At 33.5% G+C, this 10558-nt stretch overlaps 3 protein-coding genes across 8 annotated transcripts; 2 read left to right on the top strand and 1 right to left on the bottom strand.

Annotated features, from left to right (window-relative positions):
* Positions 1-643: 643 nt before the first annotated feature.
* Positions 644-1705, top strand: LOC149904603 (transmembrane protein 242). Of its 6 annotated transcripts, none has more exons than XM_090107322.1 (5): positions 644-691; positions 883-935; positions 1011-1112; positions 1182-1318; positions 1495-1705. In XM_090107322.1, the coding sequence occupies exons 2-5, from the start codon at positions 902-904 to the stop codon at positions 1630-1632; spliced, it is 411 nt and encodes a 136-aa protein (XP_089963448.1). In that variant the 5' UTR covers positions 644-691; positions 883-901; the 3' UTR covers positions 1633-1705. The 6 variants fall into 6 exon arrangements, with proteins under 6 accessions (XP_089963448.1, XP_089963447.1, XP_089963444.1 ...); XM_090107321.1 differs by having other exon boundaries at positions 650-782; XM_090107318.1 differs by having other exon boundaries at positions 650-782; positions 873-935.
* Zfrp8 (Zinc finger protein RP-8) lies at positions 1645-3697 on the bottom strand. Its single transcript, XM_090107316.1, has 6 exons — positions 3334-3697; positions 3076-3255; positions 2834-2992; positions 2644-2730; positions 1922-2215; positions 1645-1844 (listed from the first exon to the last, which is right to left on the bottom strand). Exons 1-6 carry the CDS (start codon positions 3511-3513, stop codon positions 1692-1694), a joined length of 1053 nt encoding a protein of 350 aa, XP_089963442.1. The 5' UTR covers positions 3514-3697; the 3' UTR covers positions 1645-1691.
* Positions 3698-4898: 1201 nt separating this feature from the next.
* On the top strand, positions 4899-6350 carry Dus4 (Dihydrouridine synthase 4). The gene is made up of 2 exons (XM_090107230.1): positions 4899-5125; positions 5238-6350. Exons 1-2 carry the CDS (start codon positions 5004-5006, stop codon positions 6286-6288), a joined length of 1173 nt encoding a protein of 390 aa, XP_089963356.1. The 5' UTR covers positions 4899-5003; the 3' UTR covers positions 6289-6350.
* Positions 6351-10558: the final 4208 nt, after the last annotated feature.

Below are 10558 nucleotides of genomic sequence, written 5' to 3'. Positions count from 1 at the left end.
AGCCTATTAATGCTGTAATAGGCTCTCTGAAAATATAATTACATTTTTTTTAAGTTTTAAATTTAGCACTACCTTACTCTTTAATACTATGAGGAAATCTGTTGTAAAAGCTTATCACTTGACCCATAAATGAATTTTTAACTTTAGATAACTAGGGCATTTCAATTTTATCTCTGATACTTTTGTCAAATGATAACAGTGCCCTCACAGTGCCTATCACACTAGGTGCCTATCTCGGAATAAAAGCTCCGCCACGAACTCAACGCACACGGTGTGCAGAGAAGAGCACGCAATGGAAATGAATATTCAGAGGTAACATTTAACAACGCGTTGCTGCGGCTAGTCACAGGTGTTATATTTTTTCGGGGACACCCCCTTACTTTTGACCGGTCTGCTCTCTGCATGTCTTCGGTTATACAGAGAACATTTTGTACGCGGTACTTTTAATCCTTCGTTTACGTTACTTGATATAATTTTATGTGATCTTTTAGCGGACAAAAATACCTACTCCTAGTCTGCGCAGGCAGGCCATTTTATCTGTGCTCAAAAAGTATAGTTGTACTTGTCAAGTGTCAACTTGACTTTGACAATGACATCGTATTTCGAAATTAAATAATAAATTAAACATTAAACATTGGATTTAAAAGTACAAATAAAATATAAAGAAACTCGCTGGAAATAAATATTTAAAGTAATTAGGAATATTCTCCTTGTAATAATGAAAAACAAATAAAATTTTCTCACACATAAACTGTACGAAAGCTGTATTTTATTCATCTTAAGTGAGATTTAATATTAAATTAAGTTATTGAAATATTTTCTAACCTTTTCGCAACGCTTTAGTTTGTGAATAATTTGTTTTAACTCTGCAGTTTTCGTTAGGTCCTTCACAGATTTTTTAATGGCAGATCAGGAACGATTACAGCGAATAAAAGGTTATATTTTAAAAACATAATATTTTGAGTAAGAGTTATTGTTGTTACTGATGTAAATTACTTGTCTCATTTTAGCCGGTGCATTTTTAGCATCTGTTGCTGGAATATCAGCATTTGTGGGATTTGGAGCTACATTATCTGCAGCAAGAAAGTCCGATCCAAAATATTTCAACAAAGGTGCGTTGATTTGCATTTTAAATAGAGGTTTCAATTAACATAATTTTAAACATATTTTTAATAATTAAGGTATACAGGGTGGTGTAGAATTAGCTGATGCAGGAGCTATACTTGCTATGAGAGCTCTTGGTTGGGGTTCACTTTATGCAATAGCTGGTACCTCCTGTTTGTGTTATGGAATATGGAAATTATCAGGTGCAAAAGATGTGAGTGGCAAGAATATTCTGTTCATTTTTATTTGATGATAATTTATATAATATCCAGAACATTGTAATATGTCAGTAAAAATGGTTATCTAAACCTTCTTAATGAGATCCAATATTCAATTCTTATTTTGAGCGTACCATGTTTTTAATTTATTGATTGTGTAAATGTTTCACAGCTCAAGGATTTTAGAGTTAAAATGGGTAACTTGCTGCCTGTCTTGCCTAAGAATAATCCACCACAGTCTAGAACTGAATTTAGTGGACTAAATGATCTATTAACATACTTATCAGAAGACTACGGGAAAAAGAAATAAAGCACAAGCATGTATAGAATAATTTATATTATAAACTTAGAAGTAGATATAATAAACTGTTAATTACTTAAATCTTGTTTGATTAGTATTTCTTCTTTATATGCAGGACCTTCGTTACAGCTTGACTTGCATGTGTATATAGCTAATACACCCCAATCAATGCTATTGATCTCAATTCCAATGTTGATAAAATTAAGAAGCTGTGGCATAATCTGAAATCAAAAAATTACTTATAAGCAAAATAATTATTAATTGTTCTTTCAGTATGTTCTTCATGAATGCAAATTACCTGAAATTCAAATTGTCTTGGTTCATTACAGTACGGGCAATTGGGGATATCAATATTATCCGATTGTGCTGTTATCCATAAGGGAACACCACCTCTATCATAGCGCAAGACTTGATCTGGATGTCGTGCTATTCTCTTGCTGAATTTGTTAAATACTTTATCTTCTGGCATTTTCCCAGTGTACTCTTCCAGTTCACTCTCGTTCACGTCACTCATAGTGCCTGCCTTTTTTTCCTGTATTAACTGTCGTAATTTTTCCATCTCCTGATTCGTATCCACATTTTTAACTTCTTCCTAAAGAAAAAAAAATGTGTGGTTTTATGAAACCACGGTAAAAGTGAAACTGTTCGAACGGTTCCGAACACTGCTTTGTGTAGCGCATGTCGCGTGACGGTCGGCTGCCGAGTAGGTATACCTACTCGGTAGCCGCGATACACGCGACATGCGCTACACAGACCAAAAAGTTTGAGACGATGTAATAAAAGTTTCACTTTAAAAGAAAAGAAAGCAAACTCATTATAACATCAATAACCCAATTTTTATTCATTAGTTTATTATTCTCTTCATTATCTCATAATGGTGATTCCCTTGGAAATAAAACTTTACAAAACTTTTTTATAATATTATTTTGAAACACCTCCTTATTGGTTAATCCATTCCATCATCTATTCTGCATTACCTAATAATATTTATATTTTAATTATAACAGAATAATAACATACCTGATCTTCTTCATCCACAATCAGCTCCCATTCTTTAAAAAGAAATGATTTTGCAGCTTCAGTAACTATGAAGTTACAATCATTCATCTAAAAATAAATATAATAGGAGTATTGTGATCATTTTATTAGATTTTTTATCATTTTGTGATGTTACATAAGTGTAAATCATTATATAAAAAAAAATAATTACCTCATTTGAGTTGGAACACAATTCCTTGTGACCCTTTTGCCAGTGTATTATTTGATGTTTTCTACTGCAGTAGAATTCTTTCTTACATTTTGAGCAATGAGAAGGTGCCTTGACACCACAAATGTTACATAATTTTGGCCATTTATCCATAGCAAATTTCTTAAAAGAAAATAAATAAGTATTCAAAATTTTTTTCAAGAAAAATGATGCACTGTTGATAACATTAACACATTGTATCCTACCTCGTTTTGGTTTTCCTCATATGGTTCAAAGGAATAGAAATCATTTTTCCGTGGTAACTGACTACGGAACACCTTAAAGTTATTCGATGAATTTGGGCGGCAACATCCTCCATTTTTACACACATAAATGAAAATAGTTCTGTGAAAAGCGTCATCTCTTTCCTCATATGGTGCATAAACCTGCACAAATATATTATATTACACGTAAGAAATAACATAAACAGTTATACTTCCATAAATTTGTTAACTTTTACCTACTTGACATAAAAATATCATAACTTCATTACATTGTTTACAGGTTAGTTCAGATGGAGCAGGAGTATTTTTTAAGTCTAGCCATGCTGGTTTGCCTCCTACTTTACTTGGGAAAAACCTTGGGTGTAAAAGCCAAGCTTCCTTCTCTTCTAAAAAACCTATATCCACAACTTTCTCAGTCATAATGCGGTACCCACGTAAACTGTAAAGGCACTATTGATTTACGAAGAACGAAGCCCTCCAAAACAAATGTGCACTTTCTACGAACGAAGAAGAAGTTGAATAAATATTTTGAAGTTAAATTCAATAAACTCAAGCGTTAATATTTGTACATGCAAAAAATTTCACATGTGAATGTGACATCTGTCATCTGTGATCTGATTTTTGGATTTAGGCAAGCAAATAGCAATAGGCATAGGCTTATAATGCCGGGTCCAGACTGGTGAAACGTAACATGCAATGTAACATGCAATGAAAGAATTCACCGTCCACATTGCTGCAATGTATCATGAAAGGTAACATTCCCCGTTTTCCAATTACAAAGCATAATGCGACTCAGTGCCGCACAATGCCGAATTATGCTGATGCTTAATTGGAACATGAAACGCACCAGCAGGTTTTAGTTCAGTGTTGAAAAAAAAATATTCATAGAGTTAGCAATAACCTCATTAATGTGTAAATAAATATTTACGGTTATTTTAAGTAATTCTGGATTTTGATTATTTCATTAACATTTTTTTCAATGTTTGTACCTTCATCCATACTTATATTTATTTTTTTAACACAATTTGAATTAACTTTGATTATTTCGAAAAAACTACAATTCAGAAACGAAAGCTTTAAATTTTTTTCCAACAATTAATAATTACTAACGATAAATCGATTGCACGCATCAATTCACGCGCATTACTTTTTCTAGTGCTCGATTGTGCGAAGCGTTGCTGTAGTTGGAACATTCAACGATAAGCATTATGCCGCATAATGCGCTCTAGTGCTGTAATTGGAAAACGGGGACACTTTGTAACAATTTCTCATAGTTTGGACGTCTTGCGCGCGCGAATTGTGCATTACACGCGCATGCTACGAGCATTACAAGCCGCGCGCGGAGCGATCCGAAATTTGTCGGTTTTTCGACGAACACAAAGGGGCAAGGAACACGAATACGGGAGGTTCTTAGTGAATGCACGTTATGAGCGCGCTATGCGTCCACACCAGCAGCGAACATGCAATGAAAGGCAGAATGTTACATTGCATGTTACGTTTCACCAGTCTGGACCCGGCATAAGATGTCAGTGACAGATTGACAGATTAGGATTTTGAATTTTCTACCTGTTGCTGTGTGTTGTTCAGTTGTGTTCTCAAGTAGCAACTTTATTTAAAAAGCTGGTGGGCATTAGTATTTAGAACCAGTACCTGTAAAATGGAAATAAATTGAAAAATTACTGTGAACTAAATTTCTTCTTAAATGGCAACTTCCAAGGTTGGATTGTCACTTGTCAGTGATATGTCATATATGAGGTTTAGAATGTCAGTGTCAATTAATACAAATTACAAAGGTAAATCTCAAATCTCAATGTGGTATTTAAAAAAATAGTTTTTACCGCGGTGGTTTTCTTTAGCATTTTTAATTAAAATAATATATAGTAATAAAATACTGATATATTTCTTTTAAAATGAAGGATAAAACTAATATCTTAGAATTATTTGCTTGTGCAAAAAATAGAGAAACTTACCTTAAAGTTTGTGCCCCTATGGTAAGGTACAGTAAGGTGCAATTTAGGAATCTCGTCAAAACGTTAGTACCTATAATTGTTTTGAAATAGTTACAGAAATATCATAAATATTCTGTATAATACGGGATAACCGTACAGTTTATAAACATTATATTACGTCTTGTTTTATTTCAGGTACGATGTGGATTTAACTTTTACCCCAATGATTTTGGCAAACTCTTTTTGTCAAAATTCAAAGGCAAGGACAAATGAATTTGTAACTACGTCTGATGATACTCCATTAATAGTGCAATTTGCAGCAAATAATGTTAATGATTTTCTAGATGCCTCTAAATTAGTTTATCAATATGCAGATGGTGTTGATTTGAACTGTGGCTGCCCTCAACGATGGGCTATAAAAGATGGTTATGGCACTTCATTACTATCTAAACCGGAAGTAATTCATGACTTAGTAAGATGTGTTAAGAATAGTCTGCCACATGACTTTACGGTTTCTGTAAAAATAAGGATAATGAGCGAGTTAAAAAAGACAATAACAATGTGTCAACAACTTGAGAAATGTGGAGTAGACTTTCTCACAGTTCATGGTCGGACTCCCACTCAGAAAAATGGTGAACCAATTAATGTAGAGTCTATGAAAGCTGTTTCAAATGCCATAAGCATACCATTTATAGCAAACGGTGGAGTTAAAACATTGGATGAGGCTGATCGATTGTATGATGTTTTAAAATGTGATGGAGTTATGTCGGCAAGTGGTATCCTCAGTAATCCAGCAATGTTTAGTGGAGCAACAACAACTCCCATGAGTTGCATTATGGCCTGGATGAATTTGAAAAACATAAGTGGAAATAAAATAAGCTTTCAATGTTATCATCATCATTTAGTATTTATGCTAGAAAAATTATTAAGCAAAAAACAGAAACAGGTTTTCAACTACCTTAGTACTTTCAAGGAGGTTGATGATTATATATTGACTCATATACTTGATACTGATGTTTTTGAAAATAAACATTCAATTGGTGACTTTATTTCTTGTGATTTTGACGAGAGCATCACAAGTAAGCATGGAAAGAAATGCAGGGGATGTGGGCTGAGTGTATATTATTGTTCGTGTACTAATTATGATTATGAATCTAGGGATGGGAACTTTTTCAGCTCTTACGTTAATACAAATGATGATGTTGACTATATGGATAGTAATATATTTGAAGAAAAAATATTATAGCTATTTAACAAATTGCATCTTTTTAATTTTACCCATATTGATTTGGCTTGTTTGTTTTGTTGCTGTTAAATATTTATCATCATGAAAAACAAATAGATACATCTATTGAAAATATATTCAAGTTACCGTTGAAAATACAGGATTTTTTTATTTTTTTATGAAGCTGTAAATAGTCAGGAGTGCAGTTTTCCTTTTATTTAATGTCTTACTAATTATTGACATTATAATTTAAACATTATAGATAGGTTATTAACACCACATTAGCTGATCATCTTCTAAAACAGAACATAAAATATGTAGTACACACGATAAGACGTCGACGAAGTAAAATATGTAGCATGATTCAACTAAGTATACTGTGCGAAAAAGAGACAACTGATGTAAAATACATTGAGGTATTATTACTACATATAGAGAGGACACCACGAACAAAATTTGTGCGACAATCGCGGCAGCGCGGGGCGCGCATGGTGCGGCTAGTTAGTCATAGATATATAGATACAAGCGATGTTTGAGCCGCTTGGCTCTAGCTCGTGTTACAAATAGTGTAGTAGCGATGCCCTCTTTAGTACGTAGTAAAAACATTTGGTCAACCATTCAATTTATGAGTGTGCCAATTTAATTGTCAAATAATCTCTGAAAATTTTAACCGTGTAACTATCACGATTCATGAGATACACCATTGCATGGCATGGTCACAAACGGATGGATAGACCAGACAGCAAAGTCTTAAGAGTGGGTATAAACTATAAAGCAAAATTACCATCTATTATGATAATTATGTGTAATATTTTAAGACCAAATCTAAAAAAAAAAACTAGATGATATTTTCGGGGATTCTGTTTGATCAAAAATATAAAATACATATTAATATTGACTCGATAAAAAACGGAACCCTATTTATTATACGAGAATTGTTTTTTTGTTACTTGGCTGCTTGATAGTAACAACAAAAAAAGAACGAGATCCCTGATATCCTAGTTAAGAGCATGGACCAATATAATCTCATTATCTCAAGTCCATGGTTAAATGAAAAGAAAAATTCACGTAATATGTACCTAAATATAAAAAATAAAAATTAAAAATCTTAACGCCTACCTATTTAAAATTCACGGATTTTCAGACCGTTGCGTTGGCGCGAAAAGTAACGTTTCAGCTAACATTAAAAATAAATAATGTTTAAGTGTTTTGTATTAATTAGTAACTTTAAAAAAATCATAATAAGTACATACACTATCTTCTTGTGTTTGATTTTACGCGGGTAGTAAACATTTAGAAATTTAAGATTTTATTTTATTAAAATATCTAAATAGAGCAGTCAGTGAAATACAAAATAATCTTGGTCTGAATCTGAGATAAATATGCAGTACCTAACTAACATCCACAAATTCTCAAAACTTGCGTTAATTATTAGTTAATTGATTTTGGTAAATATCGTCATAGCTTCAAGCTAACTTATTAGTACAGGCTCTGGCTCAGGCTTATCAGTAATAAGCCTGAGCATGGGCGTAGCTAGCCATGGGCACAGGGTGGGGCAAAAAAAAACCGGCCAAGTGCGAGTCGGAGTCGCGCACCGAGGGCTCCGAACAAACCTACTTTTTATTAAGTTGTAACTCTAAAATGTATGTTTTAGCAATTTTTCCTTTGCAGAAACAGCAGCCAGATCCAGGTGGAGCTTTGCTCGCAATCTTATAGTTTTTGACCGATATCTCGAAAACTATCCACTTTAGGGCAAAAGTTGCTTAGACTTTTTTGTAGAAAGTAAAATTTCGCATATTTTATACCATGTAATATTTTTTGTAAAACTTACTATTTACGGTTTATGGCCTATTTGATGAACCGGTTGATCGTTAAAATATTGGATCAATGAAAAAAATGCATTTAGGTCACTTTATTGTCTACAAGTATTGTTTGAAATTTTTTTTTCTAGTGCCCATATTTTTTGAGTTGTTCCACGTATAATGTAGAAATGCCGCCGCTCGGCGGGTAACGTGGCAGGTCAAAAGTTTTTTACGGATGTAATAAAAACGAAGAAGAAATTTCCAATGCAAGTGTATTTTCACCGTTTCCGAAACGGCAAAATTTTTGATTTTTAAAGTGAAACTTTTATTACATCGTCTCAAACTTTTTGGTCTGTGTAGCGCATGTCGCGTGTATCGCGGCTGCCGAGTAGGTATACCTACTCGGCAGCCGACCGACACGCGACATGCGCTACACAAAGCAGTGTTCGGAACCGTTCGAACAGTTTCACTTTTACCGTGGTTTCATTAAACCACACAACATTTTTTTTTACTTCTAGAAAAATTTTAATAGATTTTTTAAAATATTTTCCTTAATTTTATTCTTGCATCCGAATATAAAATAACTACTCAATATTATTTAGTTATACGAAACATACATAGGTAGGTACCTTGTACTATTTATCGCCAAACGTTAAATATCTCAATAAGCATTAGAAAAAAAAGTTTCAAATAAAGTTATCTTAATAAATGGATAATGCATATGTATAATATATTGATGCCTATGCATTTCATTGATTAATCCAATATTTAAAGAGTTACTTGCCAAAAATGATTAACCGGCTCATTAAATAGGTCATAAATCACTCATAAATCGTAAAATTTCGGAAAGTTTTACAAAAAGTTCACAAGGTATAAAAGATGTAAAATTTTACTATCTACAAAAAATTCCTAATATTTTTTGCCTTAAAATGGATAGTTTCCGAGATATCGGCCAAAAACTTTTATATATAAGATTGCGAGCGTAGCTCCACCTGGATCTGTCAGCATTTTGTGCTTTTATGGTCAGTAACTTAGGCGATTAACACACGGTGCCGCGTCCCGCCGCGGTTGGCGGTGAAGCGGTTCTCAAGTTGCATTGGCTTCTATTAAATCCGTTGATACCAAACACACATACACCGCCCGACCGCGCGGTCGAATGGTCCGTTCCTCGTAGGGATTCACTGCCAACCGCCGCGGTGCGCGGTGCCGTGTGTTAATCGCCTTATCCTAAAACAAAAGTGAAATTGAATGGGAAATTTAGTGCGATTTTGGCTAAATAAAAACAGCTTTGAATGGGGTAACAGTACTACACTACTTTTTCTGGCACCAAAAGTGGTTTAAATCATGTAACATAGAAGCGCAAGCTTTTTGTTTAGATCGTATTTTTTTGTGTCGCCTGACAACTTTCGAGTGAGAATTTTTTAACGGATATTATTAAGTTTTGTAGTCAGTAAGTACCTAGATAATTACGTTTCTTAGATTTGGTTAGGTACCTTCCAGGTCAGAGCCAGGGTGGGGCAAGTGCCCCACCCTGCCCCACCGTGGCTACGCCCATGAGCCTGAGCCAGAGCATGTATACGGATCTAATGGAGTTAATTGTTTTTTTTTTATGTGTATTCACGGTACATCATGTTTAAGGTATACCTACTTTGCCTCCATTTAATATATAGGTACATACTTACCTATTGCACGCCTCATAAGCGAAGCGTTGAGGTGGGTACTACTGTCACTTCGCGCAAAACATCTGATTTTTCAAACTTAAAATGTGTATGTATCATACATTGCACTTGTAAGATAATACATACACACACATATTAAGAAAAAACACTATTTTTAACATTCATGATATTTTTGATGTCATTTTTGTTATTTAAACTAGTTAAAAAACAGTTTAAAAAAGTTCTGTCTTGGACGTCTGTGTGTCTGTATGTGCGGAGGATTTTCTTGTTAACACGATAGCGACCGAAATACTTTACTAATCGAGTCTTTTTTTTCCTCTTACGCTTGAGTATGCTCAGGAATAGAACCCTTTCATTTTTCAGGGTCTGATTCGATGTGGTTTAATTGTTATTAAATAAACAAAAATAATAATTAATAAATAATTATTAAAAAAAAAATATGAGGCGTGCACTTTTGGATTTTCCAAACTATTTCAATCCTATTTTGTACAGAAATGAGATAAATGAATGGACAGCTTATTTTTACTTACTAATCAATATTTGATTGTTATAAGTTATATAATGGATAAGTAGTTGAAATAAAAAATCATATTAGGGGTTTCACCTCGGAATGAAAGATAATAAGCTGGAAATTGGTAAAAACCTTTGTTTTGGTACCCTAAATATTGTCTCAAAAGTCACAAATGCTATCGTGTCCGCGTCTTAAGATATTGAAGGTCAAAGGTCACAAAAAACGATTTTTCGCGAATATCTCGGTTCCTATTGCTTAAATGATATTTTCACCTATTATAAAAGTTGTAGAGTATAAAA

This window comes from Colias eurytheme, chromosome 11, assembly GCF_061535395.1.
Source record: "Colias eurytheme isolate Ceu_HAF_F1 chromosome 11, ilColEury1 Martin Lab GWU primary, whole genome shotgun sequence".
Taxonomy (NCBI): Eukaryota; Metazoa; Arthropoda; class Insecta; order Lepidoptera; family Pieridae; genus Colias; species Colias eurytheme.
The sequence above is the reverse complement of the archived record's forward strand: the minus strand, read 5'-3'. Positions and strand labels throughout refer to the sequence as shown.